Source organism: Hipposideros armiger, unplaced genomic scaffold (genome assembly GCF_001890085.2).
Source record: "Hipposideros armiger isolate ML-2016 unplaced genomic scaffold, ASM189008v1 scaffold_42, whole genome shotgun sequence".
NCBI classification, from domain to species: domain Eukaryota; kingdom Metazoa; phylum Chordata; class Mammalia; order Chiroptera; family Hipposideridae; genus Hipposideros; species Hipposideros armiger.
The window spans coordinates 3,260,749-3,281,516 of NW_017731392.1; the positions used below are offsets into that span (position 1 = coordinate 3,260,749).

A 20,768-nucleotide genomic window follows, 5' to 3' on the forward strand; every position below is an offset into this window, starting at 1 on the left:
TGTCACATCGAGGGGTAAAAAGTATAACTATTGCACTGTGTTGTACAACTGAAACTAATTCTAAAAAATGTGTATTTCACAATAAAAAATAATTCAAAAAAAAAGAAACTTGCTGAAGGTCATATAAATAGTAAAAACAAACAAACAAACAAAAAACAGTGCCAAGAAATGAACCTGTACTTCTTTGGCTCCAAATCCTATGTTCTTCCTCCTCTCCCCCACCCCCATTCTCATTGGAACCAGGAAGTTGAAGAGACAGAATTCTGGTTTTCAGCAGATTTATTCCCTAGCAAGTTGCATTCAGAGAAGCTTGCCCCTATACACATGTACTGTACAGATAGCAGATTTAATTATCTTCTTCTTAATGATATCTTACATCTACCCATGTCCAACAGGGCCAGGATGTCATTATCTTGGTAGGATGCCATTATCCTTTGTTTCTTTTCTTTTTTTTATTAGGGAACAGTGTGTTTTTCCAGGATCTGTCAGCTCCAAGTCAAGTAGTTGTTTCAATCTAGTTGTGGAGGGTGCATCTCAGTGGCCCATGTGGGAATCGAACCAGCAACCTCAGTGTTATGAGCACTGCACTCTAACCACCTAAGCTAACTGGCCACCCCTATCCTTTGTTTCTTCACACAGATTTGTCTTCAGAAGAACATATGACAACACATGCAAACCATTTTATTCCCTCTCATTCTCTCCTTCCTGCTTGATCAACATCAGTACAGTTGTTAGTCTCCTGTTACCTGCTCACCATCTGCATTGCAATCAGCAAGCATTTGTCATTGGGCCCTACAAGTGACATAGTGACTTGCTGGGCTCACTTTTACTTTCCTGTGACAGGCGTCCACCTGCCCTTGGGCCCAGGGTTATTCACAACATGCCCCAGAAACTCCTGGACCTGCTCAGTGGCCCTGGAAGACAGCCTTTACTCTTCCCCTTTTCCCAGGCAGCATGGCCTATGCCCAGTGACTTCCTCATCCAGGCGACTTCCATAACCAGAAAGGTCATTTCCTGTCCATCACTCAGGGCACCTCAGAATTCCAGAGCAGATGAGAAGGCCACCACTACCTTCACTCTCTGATGCCCAGTAATCTCAGGGAAAATGGAATCCTCCAGTCATGGGTCAAATCACCAATAGGTCTCTGTGTCATGGCTCTGTTATCCTCCCCCAGCACTGGCCTCTTGAGCCTCTTGGGTGAAGGGCAAGCTGACAGGTGATTACAGGATGGGACTATCAGCCTCAGTTCTCCCACTGCAGCCCCAGATGCCCTGGGCACTCAGGTGCTTGGATCCTCTTCTGAGAAGGGCAGCACCAACAGGGAGTTGGCTGCAGTGGCAGCTGTGTTTTGTGCATGACTCAAAACAAGAGGTTGTTAAGCACCTACCATTCGTGCTGGACTCTGTGCTGGGAAACAGATGAGTAAAACAATGCCTGCCTTCAAGGAGCTTGAACCCCAGTGTCAAGGACCAGGGGGAGAGTGGTCACAGTGCATAAACTCTGTGGTCTCTGTGCTCCCATTTCATCTATAAAATGGGGTGATAATGACATACACCAAATTGAGTTATTGCAGGATTAAATGAATACATGTTAAGTACTTAAAGCCAATTTAAGTAGACTCCATGAGAGCATTTGATAGCATTATTGTTTCGCTGATGTCAGAAAAGGACAAACACAGTGTATGACAGAGTCAGCCTCTCAGTGCCCACTGGCACTGCCCAGTTGAGATCCCCAGTGAGGAGAAGTAAAGGAGGGCCCCCATAGGAGCCAGATCACAGCTAGGACAGGAAGGGACCAGTCATGCTGGGCGGTAAAGATGCTACCATTTCCTGAGAGGGGAGTGACAGTGTCTGCCTTGCTCACTGCATGCCCCAGGGACCAGAGCAGTGCCCAGGGGGGTGTGAGCTCCTTGAGGGTGGACACTCAGTGAGCATATATCTGCTGCAGGTTCTGCAACTTAGCTGGAGTGAAGAGGCTGCAGGGACCAGAGAAAGTGGGTGGGCCACTCCAGTGGTGGCAGCAGCTTGGGGAGCAGGTTTTTGGGAGCACCTCCTGATTCTCTTCAACCTCTGCCTGGGACACCTGTCTCCATGAGTGAGCTGAGGGGTAGCATCTCTCCCAGGCCGTCTCCCACATGCTCCTTAATTAAAGAGCTTCCAGGCTGTTTAATTCAGGAGGACCCTGTCCTATTCTTGGTATCATAGAAGACTTGGAATTTTAGACAGGTGACAGAATGGGAACATTGGTAAATGACTGGCAAGCACCTATTCCCCATTCTCTGTGACTCCTCAGCATGCTGACATTCTGTTTCTAAAGAATGTGACAGCTGCTCAGACCTGTGAGCTGAGCTCCCCACAGCCTCTGCTAAGTAAAGCATTTATTTGCTCAGTAGATCAGGCTAAAATCTATAATTAATTCACTCTTCGGTCTAATGCTCATAAGAGAAAACGGAAAGCAGTAAAGCATGGTAGTTGAAAAACACAGGCTTTTGATTTGGCTCATTCCTAGATTACAGGTTGTATGACCTTGGGCAAGCGTAGCCACTCTGAACCTCAGCCTCCTCATCTGTAAATGGGTACAGTATTATTATACCACCAGGTGTGTAGGGCTGAGGGGACTAAATACATGCCCAATACATGGAAGCTGTTCTTATTGTCAGTATTATTGTTAAAACCATGCAAAGAGGAAAAGAAATAGATTTATAAATTACCCTGCAATAGGATCAGGATCATTTGGAGCTAAGAACTCACGTACATCAAGACTTTTTCTGTAAACTGCTAGCCATGGTTGATTTTTGTTGTTTTTTGTTTTTTAAGATTTTATTGGGAATTGGGGGAGGGGAAGAGACAAGTTGCTGTCCTTTTGTTCTTCAGTCCAGTTGTGGAGGACGTCGCTTCACTGGCCCATGTTGGTATTATCATTGCGCTCTTACCGGGTGAGGCAGTCTCTTGCAGGCCATTGGACAGCCACTTACAGCAGCTCATGGCAGCTCACAAAAGCTCATGCCCGCTGCTGGCCAGCCCCACTGCAGCCTACACTGTCGCCGGCAACTTGCAGCAGCCCAGCTCCAGATTGAGTTTTTGTTCACCATCTTAGCTGTAGAGGGCACAGCGTCACTGGCCCTCATATGTGGGATCCGAACCCAGACCCTGCTGCTCAGAGCCAATGCCTAACTAACGCGGCTGGCCCTAGCCGTGGGTTTTAATTGCATTGTTACAATGGGATGAAATAACAAAGACCCTATTCTAGGACTACCAATAAATACTTTTACCAAAGGGGAGAATGTACATGAAACAAGGCTTCCTCTTGAACAGCATTTAATAATTGGCTCCAGAGGGCCAGCAGAGTGGCTCAGTTTGTTAAGGGCTCACTCAAGAGTGCGAGCTCTGAGCAACAGGGTCGCTGGTTCAATTCCCAGCCAAGCTGAGCTGCCGCTGAACTGCCAACAGGTGGCAGGATGGCTGAGCTAAAAAAAAAAAAGTAATAATTGGCTCCAGAAAAAATGATTCGTTCAGTTGAATATGGTTAAGAGAGAGTATAATACATCCTGCATAGCTGTTGGCTATTCTCAGGAGTTCATTTAACTAGAAATAGCGTTTGCATGTCTTAGTCAAAATATGTCCCCTCGTTGATTTTAAAACAGTAAATAGCCATAAAAAAGAATGAAATCTTGCCATTTGTGACAACATGGATGGACCTTGAGGGCATTATGCTAAATGAAATAAATCAGAGAAAGACAACTGTATGATCTCATTTATATGTGGAATTTAAAAACAGCAAGAACAACAACAAAAACCTAAGCTCATAGATACAGAGAACAGATTGGTGGTTGCCAGAAGGATAGGGTGAGGGGTGGGGGAGCATATAAACTTCTAGTTATAAAATGAATTAGTCATGGGAATGTAATGTACAGCATGGGGACTATAGTTAATAATATGGTACTGAATATTTGAAAGTTGCTAAGAAAGTGAATCTTAAAAGTCCTCATCACAAGAAAAAAAATTGTAACCATGTAAGGTGATGGATGTTAACTAGATTTATTGTAGTGATCATTATGCAATATATACAAATATGGAAGCATTATATTGTTTACCTGAAATAATACAATGTTGCATGTCAATTATACCTCAATTTTTAAAAAGTAACGCAGTGTCACAAAGAGTGGAACAGCAAAACCTTTTCAAAGCTTTTAATAAATTTAACCTTTATATTAAAAGGCAGTTTAAAGTAAGTAAGTGGAGCTGAGGACTTATCAAAGCTTCTAGAGTTCATACCTTGAGAATATTTACATGTAACTTATGACACTAACAATTGGTACGTGGAACCAAAATTAAAAAATATATATTTTTTAAAAAACAGTGAATAATTCTAGTGAATTTAGAACCTCATTTCTGAGTATTTAGGGAAATTTTAATTGAAGAAGTTGAGAATAAACTTTAGCAAACTACGGGAAAGACAATGTGCAAACAATAGAAAGATGGCCAGAATAACGCATTCTCTATCCTCGAGGAGTTGACAATGTAGAAAGATGGCCATATATACGACTGACTTCATCGTAGGGCAGAACATGCTATCTTACTTTCCTGTACTTGCTCCAATCCCTCCTGCCCCCATGCCTAGCATAGCGCCCAGCAAATTCACAGGCATACAATAGCTGTTTGTGGAAAAAAACAAGCATTATGATAGAGATAGAAATAAAGTGCTTTGAGAGGGCAACCGGAATCAAGAAGTGGTGGAAAGACTGGACTTCCAAGGATCGTAACGTATAAATGGGTAAAGCTGGCCTTGGACTTACCCCGTCATAATATTTAATTACTCGCTTATGGTATCTTCCCCCATGAGGCTCCAAGCTCCCCAAGGGCAGACACCATGTCTGTCTCGTTTATTAGTGTCCAGCATGGTACATGGTGCATAGTAGATACTCAATAAGTATTTGTCAGGTGAAGGAGAGTCATCAGATATATTTGTCAAGGCTTTGTTTTTTGTTTGGTTTTGGTTTTTTGGGGTTTTGCAGCTCAGCTCAACCATGCTCAAACAAAATAAGGGAATTTTTTGGTTTATGTTTATGAAATCTTCACAGGGCTTCAGGTATGGCTGGATGTAGGAATCTGACCCATGTCCTTAGAAATCCATCTTCATCTTTTTAGGGGGTTGACTTCATTCTCAGGCAGGCTTTCCTGATATCATGGCAAAGACAGCTGTCAGTAGCTCCAGGGCCATATCTTTACAGTTTATGATTCCAATGAAAGGTTCTGTCTCTTTTCCAGAAGTTTCAGAAAAAGGCTCAAGGAGGGCTCTGGTTGGCCTGGCTTGGGTCACATACCCGTCTCTGAACAAATCACCGAGGCCAGGCCTGAAGGCAGGGGTGGAGCAGCGCCATGTAATCTGTATACATTAAGATGGAGAAAGGATAATTCAATCAAGAGATGTTGGACAGCCAAAGCAAAACAAATAAACAAACAAAATCCCCTGTGCCTTTACAACACAAGGAAATTGAATAACACCATAGAGATAGGAACAGATAGAGAAGAGAAAATACAATATGTAGTAGGATTGGAATGTCAGACAGATGAGTGGTGGGCAACACTGAAAATTAATGCTGGAGATGTAAATTTAGATCAGATAGTGCCAGGCTTGAAGACCAAAAAAAGAGGTTTAGAGTTTGTTCTGTGAACAATTATGATACAGTTTGGGGGGAGCTGGAGGAGTATAATGAAAGATGTGGTTAGGGCTTCTCTAGAAGCCACCTTTAGGTGCCTCCCTTTTGCCCTCTCTGTCCCTCATAAACAAAAAGTCATTGGTGGAACCATGCCAAACTGGACAAGGAGTTCAAGAGGTTCTTCTGTACCCGCTTCATGTCAAGGAGGATGCCTGGGCGTGTGTAACTTGCCAGCCACTGCATCCTGAGTGCTGAGACCCCAGCGTGAATAAGTCATGGCCTCTGCTATTAAGGAGTTTACAGTTGGGGGAGATTGGTCTAGGACGGGACGGGGTGCTACAAATATACCTATATACACATACATATAAATAAGTATACATATATATGTATGTATGGGATGGGGTGATTTAAATAGAAGAAAAGGAAGGCTATTTTATTCCTAATGAAGACAGGGAAGCCTTCAGAGAAGAAGAAATATGTGAGTTACCCTGCTGTTCTGAAAGGCTTGTGCTCAGGGTACAAACCCTCTCAGGCAACCACGGACTCCTCCTGGTCCAGCCTTGGACTACCTCCTTCCTTGTAGCTAGGAGGTGGGACTTAGTGATTCCTTTCTTCTGGGTTTCTGGGGTTTGTTTCCTAGAATTCAGCTTCTCTACAACTCAGGTGACATTAGTAGCAGCAGCAACAGTAGTAAACATTTATTGAGTCTTCCCCTACACACTAAGCAGCATGTTGAGAGCTTTAGATACAATCTTCAGTTTCACCCTCACAATAATGATTACTGTTCCCATTTTACTGAAAAGGGAATTGAGGCTGACACGTTAGGTGGCTTCTTAACTCAGCGATCTGCACAAGGAAACCATGGAACTGGGAGTTGAACGCAGGTCCACTCAGCTCCAGTGCCCGTGTTCTCCACCGCTGTGTTGTGCTGCGCTGTGCTGCACTGCCTCCCCCGGCTTCTCCCTGGTTCCAAACAGCTTCGGGGCCCCGTCTCAGGCACAGTTACAGAGATGGAGATATACAGTGTTGGACAGAAATGATGCTTGAATTCTGACTCAAGGCTCAGGGGTACAGAAAGGGATGCTGACCCCCTGACAGTTCTCAACCTAAGTAAGCATCATATCCGCCCGGGAGTTATCTAAAAATGCAGATTCCTGGGCCCTGCTGTTAGAAAGCCTGGTTTCCAGTTGTGGGTGAGAACTTGGAATCCGCATTTGAACAAACACCCTACCACCACCACCAGAGATTCTGAGGCGGTACTCCACATTAGGAAGAGGGCTGCCTAGGCGAATGTGTGTATGTGTGAGGCCGGGGAAGGCAGGGGCCGGGAGGCCAGTGTCTGTCAATGTATGGCATGTATGTGCATGGCCACATGCTCTAGTTCAAGGGTTGTTTCAGCAAAGCTCAATGGAAGGCCGGTGTGTGTGTGTGCAATGCACATAAGCCACTTGAGAGTAACTTTGTCTAGACTTTCGTGTCTTCTGTAGATTCTACCATTTGAGCCCAGCCTTTGCATTTAAGGTAACCAGATACCCATTACAAAAGATCATCTTTCTATGAAAACTTCTGCTTTGTGTATTAAAAAAAAACGTTTTGGCAGAAAGTCATTTGTCTCTTATTTCTGGACCTGGGAACAGCAGTAGGAAGTGTTCGGGCCTTTTCCCAAATATAATCTGTGACCATTTGGAGGCTGAGAATCCTCTCTGCCCACAGCCTCCTGGGACTCCGGGTGGCCTGCCTATCGGTCAGAGGCACCAGGGATCCCCACACTGGACATGTGGGAAAGATGGTCTCTGTCTTTGAGGACTTAAGGTCTGGTAAGGGACACAGAACAGGCCCATGTGAAAGAGTCAGGCACACAAATATAACAAAAATAAACCAGATGCAAATCCATGCAGTGGTGAGAGACCAAGTACAGACGTAACTTTGGATTCAAGGTCCAGTATTAAGCCAGAGACAAACAGGAAGTTGAATGTGAAGTGCTAGGTTGTCAGTAAAGCCTTTTTAGAAGAGGTCACATCCACTTATTCGTCGACTCATTAAACAGCTACAGAGTGGGCACGGCAGACCTGATGTCTGCCTTTTGGGGAGCACAGAGCTGACTGTGCAGGGAGTTGGGGGTCAAGGAAACATGGGGCACCACATAATGCATAGCCCGTGGACCTAGCCCAGGCCGGAAGTCAGAGCAGACGGCCTCAGGAACGTGATGCTTTCATCACGTTCCTAAAGACAGCCCTGCCCTTGACTTTAACTGGACACCCAGGATGAAGCACAAAGGACAAAGTCTAAAGGAAGCCCCCAGCTGGGGCCTGGCCACATTCTCTTTCTATCCTGGCACCTGTGCCTATGTGTGGATACCTCAGGCCTCACTTTCAAACTCTGTACACGCGCGCACACACACACACACGCACACACACACACACACACACACGCACACCCTACCCCTCGGACAGCCTTCAGGCCCAGAGTTATGATCCACCCTCAGGAGGACCGACCCAGGTAAAAGGCCCTTACCGGCCCAGAAGTGGGCTTGGGCTGTTTGGACGGGGGATTCAGGAGACCTGGATCGACAGGGGCGAATAATCTAATAGCCGGTGCACAGCCAGTGGGCAGACATGTTCCCTCCACCCACAGGTTTCTCATTCTATGGAGAAGGGCACAGCTGGACGGGCCAGTGTGGGCCTTCTAAGGTGGGGGACCCGTGGCAGGGACCCTGACTGCAGGGACTAGGGACATTTCTGCCTACAGGATAAGTAGGTGTTAGCCAAATCGGCAGTGGGGGTGAGGTGGGGGCGGGGGGCTTCTCGTAAAAGCTACAACCAGTACAAGATCCCTGAGATGGGAGAAAGCCTTGGCCACCTCCCTGAAAGCAGGATGTTGGGGAGAGCCAAGGAGAGCTTGGCGAACGGACAGGGGCCTGCTGGGCCAAGGTAAGGATTCGGCTTTACAAAGGACGTGATGGACCAGGGGAAGGTCATTTTGAATGGAACAAGAACATTCCTTCCAAACTGAGCTGTGTGATGTCAATAAGGTATTTGATGTGAGAAGAGAGAGCAAGCTGTTCAGCTTGGCCAGGCCTCAGAGCTCTGAGAAAGACAAGAGAAGGAAGAAGATAAACATCTGGAGAGGAGCAACTGTAGAGGGGTTGTAGGCATGTACCCAGGGGTCAGGGTCGTCAGGATCAGCATAGAGCCACTGGGAGGACTTGTGCAGAATCGGGCTGGGGGCCAGGTTCTCTTTATTCTATGCTGACCATTGAAATAAGGCAAAGTAACCTGCCATGCTTAACTCCTTCCACTGTAGGGACACTCTCTATGCTGGAGTTGTAGTGCTTCACACGTACACGAGTTTTGTGGTTTTCTTTGTGGTTAATGTCCGGGAAATCTTTCTGGATTGGTGACACATCACATTTTCCACTTAGAAACGTGACCACCGTTTATGCTTTGGGCAACATTTTATAGTCTTCTCCATAATCCTTGTTTCCTTTTTATGTCATTTATTTTTCATAATTAGTGATGACATTCTCAATTAATGCCTGTGAAATTATGAATACATTAGGCCACAATAAGAATTATCCCTGAAGTCTGTAAGCAGATGTTGAGGGGGCAGTGTTTATGATATCAGTGCTTACATAATCTCAACAACCAGGCCCTAGGGACTTACACTCCAAGATGGAACAGTTGGTTTAAATTAGGTTTCCATGTGAAATACAGTATCGCTATTTTTTTCCTAGCATTGTGGGAAAGTATATGGAAAATTATTTGACTGATAGGAAATAAATCTGGATATGAGATCAGGATTGAGTCACAAGCCACGTGGTGGTCTGCGCCTGCGCTGTGGAGCTGGCTTCTCCAGGAGAAAATGCGTTAACCCTTTGAGGCCACTGGACTGATAAGTCACTGTGCAGTACCAGAACAGCCGGGAAGAACCATGACTTTCCAGAGACACTGATTTGCCATCAGTTTCGACAAAAATAAAAGCTAAAGCCACAAAAAGATATAACCAGAGCTCTAAAAACCTAATGCATTGGGTGTCTTTGATGAAGCATTTTAACTTTCCAAGGTTTCATTTTTATTTGTAAGGACAAGGGTTTGAATTTTTAGCTCAAAGAGTCAATGATTTTATGATTCTAAGTGTTTGCTGGTGATTTCCCACAGCTCATCAAAAGCCAATCACACTAAAGAAAGAATTGGACAGAAGCACCAAGGACGCTCAGTCTCTGTTAGCAAAATAATTTCTTGCTCTAGAGAGCCAGAGTTTCACAAAGGTGACTGTTAACTGGGTCACCAGATGAAGTGACAAGGCATGGAGACCGTGAGCAAGGGCTTGTTTATAGCTGCAGGAGAGGGGCGGGTTCTGCAAATCCAGAAGGATCCTGTGTGCTCCACAGTCCCAGGAGACCGGAACAAATGGTCCCCAAATGGCATGGACTTCCTTGCAGGATGATCTGCACCAGGGCTCGTCCTGGGGTCTGATTCCAGGTCTGTTCTCCTGGTGTTGTACGAGGGCCCAGAGAAGTCCAGGGCAAGCAGAGAGCAGAGGCACATGCTCGGAGCCCCTGGGCCCTGGGGTGGCCAGTGGCCCACCACATTTTGGCTTCAGCCGATTTCCAAAGGGAAGATTATTGCCGCAGTGCTTCTGACTGATACCAGAGTATAACCCTGTGTCATCATCAGAACTCCCCATTGCTCCTATTTCCCTATTTATTTCTGTGTATGGAGAAGAAAGAGGTGTTCAGGTCTCAGTCTCGCCTGCTTTTTTCATTTCTTAAACCATCTTTTGGTGCTTTTCTTGGTATCTTCTTCTATTCCAGCTCTGTCCTCAAATATTTGGCTTTTAGTGAGTGCTTAGAAGGACCTAACCAATGCCAAGTTTAAAGAAACTGTCACCCTTCATCAGATGAAAGAACATTGGACTGGGAGTTCTAGTTTTGACATCAGTAAGAATTGTGACCTCAGAAACTCACTTCTCCCATGAGCCATGGATTCCTGATCTGGAAAACGGGGTTGGACTGCCCTCTGTGGTCGCCGCCAGCACTAAGTGCCATTCATGCCTATCATTTCACGGCAGTATGCTATGGATGTTGAAGTCTTTTTTCTAACAGTTGTCATGGGTCACCATGAACTCTGTGTTCACGCAGGCCCCGCTCTCACTCCAGCCAGGCAAATGAGCTGCTCCGCAGGTTTCAGCGCTGCTGCTGAACCAAGTGCAGCGAATGGGCCGTGTGCGGTTAAGACCTAAGCTTTGATTTGTTAACAGCTGAGCTTATCAGCCCAGACATTAGCCTGGATGGAGGAAGTCCCTTCAGTGAACACGAGTGTCCAAGCTCCAAAGCATAGGGAGCAGCAAAATAATCTTAGAGATTAAGCAGAGGTTTTCGAGGCTGCACATCATAAAGGGAGTGTTAATACTGGATTATTATTAAGCATGATACTCGAGTCTGTATAGTAGAAAAAGCAAATCACATTAGAATAAATTTAAGCCCAGAGCTGGAGGACACTAGAGCTCATGTATACACAGTAGGCATTTAGTGAGTGGTTAATGGTGCCACCTCTGGGGCACACACCTGAGTTCACATTCTGGCTTTGCCATCTCTTGATTGGGGACCTTGAGCAGGTCTCTTAGGCCCTCTGTCCCTCAGTTTTCTCCCCCATAAAATGAGGATAATGATAGTCCCTTACTCTTAGGATTGTTGTGAGAGAGAAATGAGCTAACATATGTAAAGTGCTTAGAACAGTTCCTGGCACATGGTAAGTGCTGTACAAGTATTTGTTCTCTATTGTTTAGTCATTTGAGGAGCATAATCGATAATGCATTTGCAAAAGAGAGTTCAAAAATGTGTATTTTTTATTTGATGTGTATTTTACTATTTGATAAATGTCTCATTTATGAGCTAAGTGCACTGATTGCATTTAATCTTACTGTCCCTCAGTCAAATATATTTAAATCAATATTACCTTTAGGCTTTAGTTTTCATAGTCTCATGGAATTTTATAGATCAAGAGGGAGTTTATGAATTACCTTTTGGCCTCCTTATTTTAAAGATGAAAATGAACACAGAGAGGTTAAGTGACTTTCCCAGAATCCCATAGCAAAGCAGTGATGGAACTAGTGTCACCTTTGTCTCTTGTCTGGGTTCTTCATTTCCTAATACTAAACTGATCTCTAAAAAAGAAAACCAGTTTTCTTGAGAAAAAATATTTATCAGGCTTCCAGGACATAGTTTCAATGGGTGCCTCTGTCTGCGTTTTCCAGGTGAGCTCCTGGGTGACGTGGCTGATCCTCACGGCGGGCTCCATGGAGGAGAAGCGGGAAGTCTTCTCGTACTTGGTGCATGTGGCCAAATGCTGCTGGAACATGGGAAACTACAACACTGTCATGGAGTTCTTGGCCGGCCTCAGGTATGTGCCGTGGGACTACGGTTATCTGGGCAGAGTTTCCCTTACCAGTGGAATGGCACTGAATTAATTGCTCTGGTAACCACATTTACCCAAACCAGGCAATTGGTTGGAAGTTAAGTCGTTCACCCATGGTCACCTGGCATGCCTGGGATGTGAATGCAGGCGGCCTTGACTTCAGAGCCCATGCCCTTAACCTCTGCGGTATCCCACTCTTATGCCTTCACCATCAAGCCTAATAATAAGATCACCATTCTGTCAGTAAAGCTTTCCGCCTTATTCTTTTTCAGCCTCAGTAACCCAGCATAAAGTAACTGCTCCCTCACTCTTGTGGGAGGCAGTGTGGTGTGAGGAAGTACGTGAGTTGTAGAGTCAGAATAACGGAATCAAATCCTAGCTCCCCCATGTGATCTGGGCAAGTTACTTGACCTCATTGAGACTCAGTTTCTTCATCTGTAAAATGGGGGTAATAATAACAAGCACCTACCGTTTCACATAGGATTTAGTGAGATAATATAAAGTGTTTATTAGCAGGTGTATCTGATGTATAGGAAGGTTCCATAAAGAGAACTGTTATTGTTGTCTGAGATTCACCTTCCCAGTGAGGGTCCTCATATAAATAGATCTTGCTTCATAACATTATTGAGATTTTCCTTTGATTCCCCAGGTCCCTACATAGGGATTCAGGGTTAGGGGAGGAGAAGAAAATTCTCAGATTTGGAAATTTTTTTGTCTTTTTGAATTTTCTTAACCAAGAATAAACTCAAATGATCCTGTCATTGGCATTTAAAATGGTTTTACAAATGTATATCCAGATGATTTGGCTCTCTTTGTGATAGATTTTCTATTAAAAACAAACAAACAAACAACAACAACAACAAAAATCTGTATTACTTTTTTTAAAAGAATGATCATATTGTGATAAAATAGTTCTGTTTCACTGATGCTTATCTTTCTCTGCTGACTGGCAACTTGGTGCTGGCTGTGGACTGAGTACCTCGCTTCCTCTCTTCTGGACGTCACTGTCCTCACAGCATGGAGGCTGGCTCCCTCCAGAGTAAATGGTCCAAAAGAGCACAGCAGAAGCTGCAGTGCCTTCTATGTCCGAGCCTCAGAAGTCACACACTGTCACTTCTGTCATTTGTGCTGGTCACATAGGACACTGTTTCATTGTGGGGGAAACTACACTGCACCAGGAAGTGTGTATCATTGGAGGCCATTTTGTAGGCTAGCAGCCACAAACCATCTATTAGAGATTCTCTTGACACAAGAATGACCTCAGAATGACCCGTGGAGGCCTTGGGTGAATGTGACTTTCAGACCCAACTTAATTTGATTTCAAAATCCAAGATGGCCATATAGAGCCAGGTGACTCTCTCTTAAAGGAATAACCTCAAACCAAGCTAAACCTCACCACTAATTCCTGTGCGTTCTGTCTTACACCCCAGACCAACTGCCACCTAGTTTCATGCTCTTATATTTGGCTTAAAACTAAACTGATGTTTACAAAAAAAAAATGGGTAAAAGTACCAGATTCAGTTACTGTTTGGCTGGAAAAATGTATACAGGAGATAAGTTGCTAGATGTTCTTATGCTAGAATGATTGTGGAGGCAGAGCTCATGTGTGTACTTTCAGGCTTGAAAATATTTACATTATAAGTAATTTAACTACATCAAGATAACAAAAGGTGTTTTTTAAAGCAATTAGATGGAAAAGGGGAGCAACCTTATGTTAAATGACTTTGGTTTTCTATAGACATTATATATTTTCTTCCTCAAACTAAATTCTCAGCTGTTTTAAGGAAATGATTAGAACTATGAAGATTTACTATAATGATATTTACTTAATCATAGTGTCAATTTAAAATAACCCAAATGAACAATAACAGAAAAATGAAGGAAATAATATGATACATCCATACAATAGAATATTATTTGGCCATCAAAAATGATGTTTATAAACAATTGTTAATATCATTGGAAAATCAGTAACACATAATGCATAAAAACATCTGGGAACAAATCTGTCTATACTTAATAACCTCAGCATATTTATGCAACAAAATTTATAAAATATTTATACTAGATAGACACAAATAGAATAAATACTGGAGGGAAATATATCTAATATTGTCTGTGGATGGTAGAACTGTGGATGGATTTTCTGTCTTTTTGGTATTTTCCATATTTTCTGCAATGAGTATTTAGTGCATTTATAACCATAAAAAGAAATAAAAGTTTTAAAATAGTGCCAATTCTCAACCTAATGAAAAATCATTGATCTTTGCTGAGGTTTGTTTTTTGGCCCCAAACGTACCATGACTATTCCATTACTCATGGAAAGAAGGACGATTAAATAATGAGAACCATGTCTCATTCATTTATTCACTTTGTATTATTTATACCTCCTTTTCATGACCCAAAAAAAGGATTCTCACCCGCTTTTAGGAAACCAGTTGTAGGACAAGCTGGACTTAGTGGGGTGAAATCAGGAAACAATTTTATTTTTCTGATTTCACTGTGTTTCAAACCTGCCTAACTGGCCCTCCCTCCCTTGGCGCTGGATTATACCTTGGAAGAGAGCCTGTAGCTTTCCCAATTACTTGTGGTTAATAAGCTGACTCATTCTCCTACACTCATGAGCATGAATGAGTCTCAGAAACTTACAGCTGTGCAGAAAAAGCAGGTTGCCTAAGAGTACCTACAATGTGACACCACTTATATATCGTTTACAAACACACAAGCAATTCTACAAACTGCTTAGTGATATATACACGTGTTGGGAGAGTATAAAGAATTGTAAGGGAACACAATCACTGTGGTCCCCTTTGGCCAAGGACGGAGGAGTATGTACGTGCTCATGGAGAAATCCACTGGGGCCTCAACCATATGACTATTGTTTTATATGTCTTGGATATCTTATGCATTACATAATGATTTTTAATCCAGTCTGATATAAAACAAAATTGCAACCCCACGTTCAATTTAAAGCTTCAACCTTTTCCCACATTCCTCAACCCAACCAGTCTCAGAAACCTGCAGTGGGGTGGGAAAACATGGTTTGTCTTTTCTCTCCCTCTCCCTCCAACTCAGGATCCCTGCAGAAAAAGTGAGCAGGAAAAGAAAGGGGAAAGGAGCAGAGGTTGAGGGGGCAAAAGTCTTCTGTGACTGGGACAGTCTTAATATGGCCTACATGCTCCCACGGAGAGCCATGTGGGGTGCTTTTAAGGTTTCTTCCTAGTTACTCCCTTTAACCTCTTTCATCCCCTGACCCAGGTACCTCCCACTACACTATTACCTGGCAAGAGAAGTGCCCTCTCTAGCTCTGGAGGTCCTGCCCTCCTAGACTCTTCCCACTAGAGTCACCTCATTTGGCAGGCAGGCAGGCCTTTCCAGATAGCTCAGGTCCAACTGCTTGTCACAGTGTCCACTCCTGACTCACCGGAAACAGTCAGCGCTTTGCCCTCCCAGACTCTGCACATGCGAGACACTTCCGCTGGAACCTTCCATCACACTGCCATTGGGCAGCTCCAAGCAGCCTCTCATCTTTAAACTTTCCCAGGCAACAGTCCCATACCAGTCTATGTGATCTACAAACTACCCGGGACATAGGCCTGCCTCTCCATGGAGTCCCCTTCAAGCTCCCTGGGCTTGGGGTGATTTCCTCCTTCGCACATACTAGTGCTCTGACAGCTCTCGCCAAAGAACTGTTCCCGACCTGGCTGCTCACATCCAGTGCCTCTGGTGAGACACCACTGAGGGCAGACGAGTCTGTGTGCCCCTTGTGACAACCTGGCACCTCTTATTAAAAGCTGGGGTACAATGTCACCTCTTATTCTCAGCAGCGATTTCAAAATAGGAAAGTCCCATTTAATATCCTGTTATGCAAATAATACTTCAAAATAATGTCCCTTAGCATGGGCCAGTGTCTTACTGTCAAAGTTGGATTCAGTAAAAGCAAGTCTACAAAAGAGACCCAAACAGGCTTCATGTGTTTTACTGAGGGACTCGCCTGATCCAAGGATAACATTCAAAAGATCAGGAGGAGTCGATGGACCACGTTTTCTGCAGGCAACCCTCCATAAATATTTGTACAAACTATGTATTACCCAGTAGGTTTCCCTTGTGGCTATAGCTGCCAAAGAGGCTCAAACCTAAGTTCACTGCCCGCCTTGCAAAATTAACTCCTTCCACATCTGTTTTTGATTGTATCAGCCATATTTAATTTTGTGTTTCAATTTATAAAAGTAATAGTCACATCATTTGGGGAAGTAGGTGGAGATAGGGATCCTAACTAAATATTAAAACATAGAGTAAACAGGCAAAAACAATGAATGTGTATGGAATTTAAGCTATTTATTGTACACTGTATTATTTCTCCTTCGGTCTGAAAACAATGTTATTTGCTTGCACTAGGTCAAGAAAAGTTTTAAAAATGTGGCAGTTTATGGACCAGTCTGACCTGGAGACCATGAGGAGCCTGAAGGATGCCATGGCTCAGCACGAGTCTTCCTGCGAGTACAAGAAGGTGGTAACGCGGGCGCTGCACATCCCCGGCTGTAAGGTGGTTCCGTTCTGCGGGGTCTTTCTGAAGGAGCTCTGTGAAGTACTCGACGGAGCCTCCGGCCTCATGAAGCTTTGCCCGAGGTACAATTCCCAAGAAGAGACTCTAGAGGTAAGGGCTCTCACAATCCTCAGGACCTGGAGAGGCACCGTCAGGGTTATCAGTGGTCATTGTCGCGCTGGGTAACCATTAGGTCCTTGAAAATGCCAGAGAAAAGAACGCAAACGAGCACTGTTTGGGGCTTAATGTGGTTAAGTTGGCTTTAATGGAACAATGTGTAAGTCCAAGTGGAAATGTGTGTTGTTTTCTGATTCTTTTTCTTAAAGGCTGATGAGGTATTCTTCTCTCTTGTTGGGTGAGAATGTCCGGATGTAGGGGTTAAGAGATGTCAAGTGAGAGTATGAACTTTCCTGAATCTGTGGAAGAAAGAATGTGGGGGAGTCACCAGTGCCTCCCTTTCATCCTTGGTGGGAGAACCCGGGGGAAGCTGAGGCCTCATCTATAGACAGGCTCCAGGCTCCTGATAATGGCTGCCTCAGTTGTCCCAGGCCTATCACTTCTTGCTCCTGACCTCCAGAGAGGAGAGAACCACTGTGAGCTTTGCCTCAGGCCATTGGGCATTGGAGAGAAGGGGCATTGAGAAGCTGGAAAAAGATAAAAGAAACCTCCCTATATGGTGTTTAGAAATGAAAGAAGGGACTAAAATCGAGGTACTTTTATGGAGAATTTTGAGGAGTCCCATACCTGGAAATGCAGGGCCAGTCTCACCAAGGTAGCAGTTCCCAGCATGGATTTTTCCCACACTCTCACATACACCCCTTCTTTGTGGCAGTGGAAAGACTCTTCTAAAACTTCAGCCTCTTTCTTCTGTGTCTCCTGTGAACAAAGGCATCGCCTGCTGTCCGGGAGATTTGAGAGCCCCTGATGGGTACAGGCAGCACGACTGGCTTGCATCTCTCTGGCTTGTTTAAGGGGGGGGAAAAGTTCAACAAATGTAGGAGAAAGCTCAAAGCTAGTCCCCCACGCTGCACCGGTTCCCTCATGCCTCAGAAGGAGGGAATGCCACATCTCAAGGCCCAGCTGCAGTTCTTACCTCTGATGGGAAAAACTTCCTGATCAAAAATGCCAACAATATGAGCCAAACACCACCAGGAAGCCTCTGGGTTACCATTGGATATCAGGGAAATAAAACAGATGTCCCCTTTTCTCAATGTTTTCCTTGGGCCCGGTAATTTTATCTGGTTTCATAGAATAGTATACTTTTTCATAGTTTTCTCAATTCTCACTACTAGGATAAAATAATCCTGCCCTTCCTCTGTAAAGTGGCTAGTCTTCTCCCTAGGGAACCTTGGAATAATATTGTTTTTTGTATTTTCAATTCGAAGTGGAGTGTTGATTCCTAGAGGGACTAAAGTTGTCTTAGTGGAAACAGGAGCGAGTTTTGATATTTCATGTGGTGAAAGGAAATGTTTTTCCTGGTGGTGCTTTTTTTTCCCCCTCAATAAAATAGGCACAAATGCCATTATTTATGACTATTATGGTTTCATTTCCCTAGCCAAGTAGGTTATTTGGACGAATTATATGAAATCACAATAACAAATCTTGATATATTTTTCTGTAGTTTGTAGCTGACTACAGTGGACAAGATAATTTCTTACAACGGGTGGGACAAAATGGCTTGAAGAATTCGGAGAAGGAGTCCACTGTCAACAGCATCTTTCAGATCATCAGGAGCTGCAGTCGAAGCCTGGAGATGGAGGAGGAGGACAGCCCCAGTGAAGGGAACAGCTCCAGGAAAAACTCCTTGAAGGATAAATCTCGATGGCAGTAAGTTTTCCATTTTAACAAGAGGGATGCTCATTGCTTCCTCTTCCTACTCCAGTTTGGTTTCAGGTAAACACCTAATAAAAACCCACCACCTTTAATCAGTAAGCTGTGCTTCTTTATCTCCATAATTTACCAATTCTGAATTAGAATGTATCTTGTTAATTTGGCTGCATTGTCCTAAAATTACTGCTCGTAATTTAATCTCTTGCCTTCTGTTATCTCTTTGAAAGAAACTAGAGCTATTCTGCCATTTCTAAAAACCCGACCAATTAAATTTCCAGTTTAAAACCATGAGCTCTTATTTATTACAAAGCTTCTATAAAAATGGTTTTTCGTGATCACTGAGTAGGGCACAGGGACGAGTGGTAACATATTTTTTAATAAAATATAGTGATTTAATAGGGCTAGACTGATACTCAGAACTCAGTTTTTGTTTGTTTGTTTAAAGATTTTTATTGGGGAATTGGGAGAAAGGATACAGACAAGTTACTGTCGTTTTGTTCTTCAGTCTAGCTGTGGAGGACGTTGCTTCACTGGCCCAAGTTGGCACCATCATTGCGCTCTTCCCGGGCGAGGCAGATCAGTCGCCGGCTTCTGGACGGCCGCTCACTGCAGCTGCTAGCCGCTCACACTGGCTGCTGGCTACACACGGTAGCCCATGGCAACCCACCTGCCGTCGCCGGCGACTCATGGCAGCCCAGCTGCAGGTTGAGCTGTTGTTCAGCATCTTAGCTGTAGAGGACAGTATCACTGGCCCTCATATGTGGGATCCGAACTGGGGTCCTCTGGCGTTCCAAGCCAGCTCTTAACCAATGCGCCACTCACCAGCTCAGAAATCAGTATTTTTAGCAGCTCCTCTCAACCTCTAAGTCAGGTAGTCAGGGATCCCACTTTCAGAAACAGCTCTGTGGGGTGGCATTCTCAGCTTTGGAATTGTTTAGATGTTTCGGTTGATGTTTATCAGCAGTCATTGCAGTCTAGTCAAACGTGCTTACCCACAGCCAAATGAGAAGTTCAGAAACCAGTGGTCTTCGGCATGCATTGCATCTCTTCAAGTCCATTTACTCGTGGTCAAGCCTCACTCAAATGGCAGAGCCTGGCCCAGCTGGAGGAATCCTTTAGCGCCATCCAAAACTATTAGAACTACTGGCTTTGGCATCTTTACCATGAAAGATTTTATTTGTAGTCAATACTCATGAGTCATAACCTTGGAGTCCTTATACAAACATGTATGCATTTGTAAGACACTGGTGTTTGTTTTGCAAAGTCTTTCCCCATTGTCGGAGGGGGGGGGGAGTTGCTACATTGGGAAGGCTGACAGTGTCTTTGGAAAGTAATTTCTTTGAATTGTAGTGCTAGATACTTAGCATTGGTGGCGAACACAGAAATGAATGCCTTGTATCTGAATTCCTAATGCTATTATGTTTTAAGGAGGTACACCTACATAACAGATTCCTCCAAAGACTTTGGGCTTTCTTCCAAACCTCACTTCCTCACTTCTTTCCCCATAGAGAGCCCAGGTGCTCAAAGATTAACAGTTAGTGCCCTCACCACAGTGTCCAGGCCCTAAAGCTCAAAGGTCTCACAAGCAGCTTTACCAATTCTTTTGTTTGTTTATCTCAGTTCAAAGACTATTTGAAAGTTTTCTTACCAACCTTTTATTGACATTAGTATTGTATATATAGTATTACACACACACACACACACATGCACACATGGTGCCAAAAAATGTATACACATTTTAAGAAAGGGAAAAAACTGTTAAAATTGTAATACTCAATATATACCGATAACAAAAGATGAATACAAGTCACGTTTGACTTCTGCAATTACAAGAGGTGCTTAAAGTGGGTTACCATCAGCGTCCAGACACTTCTGATTACGGTGAACTACTGCTTGAGCAACGTTAACCAAAGTATCCACTTGTCTACACTTTTTTGGCATCCCTGGTATATGAGGGGTGATAAAAAATTACAGTAAATGCTGCTGCTGAGCGCCATCCAATGGAGAGGCAGGGATCTTCAAAACAGGAAGCAGCGTGTCGAACCTTAGTAACAGTGTGTGACAAGTTTCAACTTGCTCTGGTGCAGTCAGTTGGACGTGAGCTACAGTTGAGAGAAGGTGTGGTTTAAAGTGTGCCGTAAATCATGGGTCATGAAAAATACATTAACATGAAATGGGCAAATAGTTTCATCGTCCATCATGACAATGTTTCATGTCACACATCACTTCTGGTATGGCAATTTTTGTCAAATAAAAGCATTATGATGTGTCTTCATCCACCGTATTCACCAGATCTGGCACCATGCGATTTCTGGC

General features: G+C 44.0%; 1 protein-coding gene and 1 non-coding gene across 3 annotated transcripts in view; one reads left to right on the forward strand and one right to left on the reverse strand.

Moving 5' to 3' along the window:
- LOC109380957 (1-phosphatidylinositol 4,5-bisphosphate phosphodiesterase epsilon-1) overlaps positions 1-20,768 on the forward strand; it is a 186,942-nt gene that overhangs the window by 85,058 nt on the left and 81,116 nt on the right. For both annotated transcript variants that reach the window (XM_019639094.1, XM_019639093.1), the window contains exons 3-5: positions 11,916-12,061; positions 16,475-16,733; positions 18,244-18,449. In XM_019639094.1, coding sequence (XP_019494639.1) covers positions 11,916-12,061; positions 16,475-16,733; positions 18,244-18,449 — 611 coding nt within the window. The remainder of the gene's footprint in view (positions 1-11,915; positions 12,062-16,474; positions 16,734-18,243; positions 18,450-20,768) is intronic.
- Positions 539-612, reverse strand: TRNAM-CAU (transfer RNA methionine (anticodon CAU)). The gene has a single exon. It is a non-coding gene; the product is annotated as a tRNA-Met (tRNA).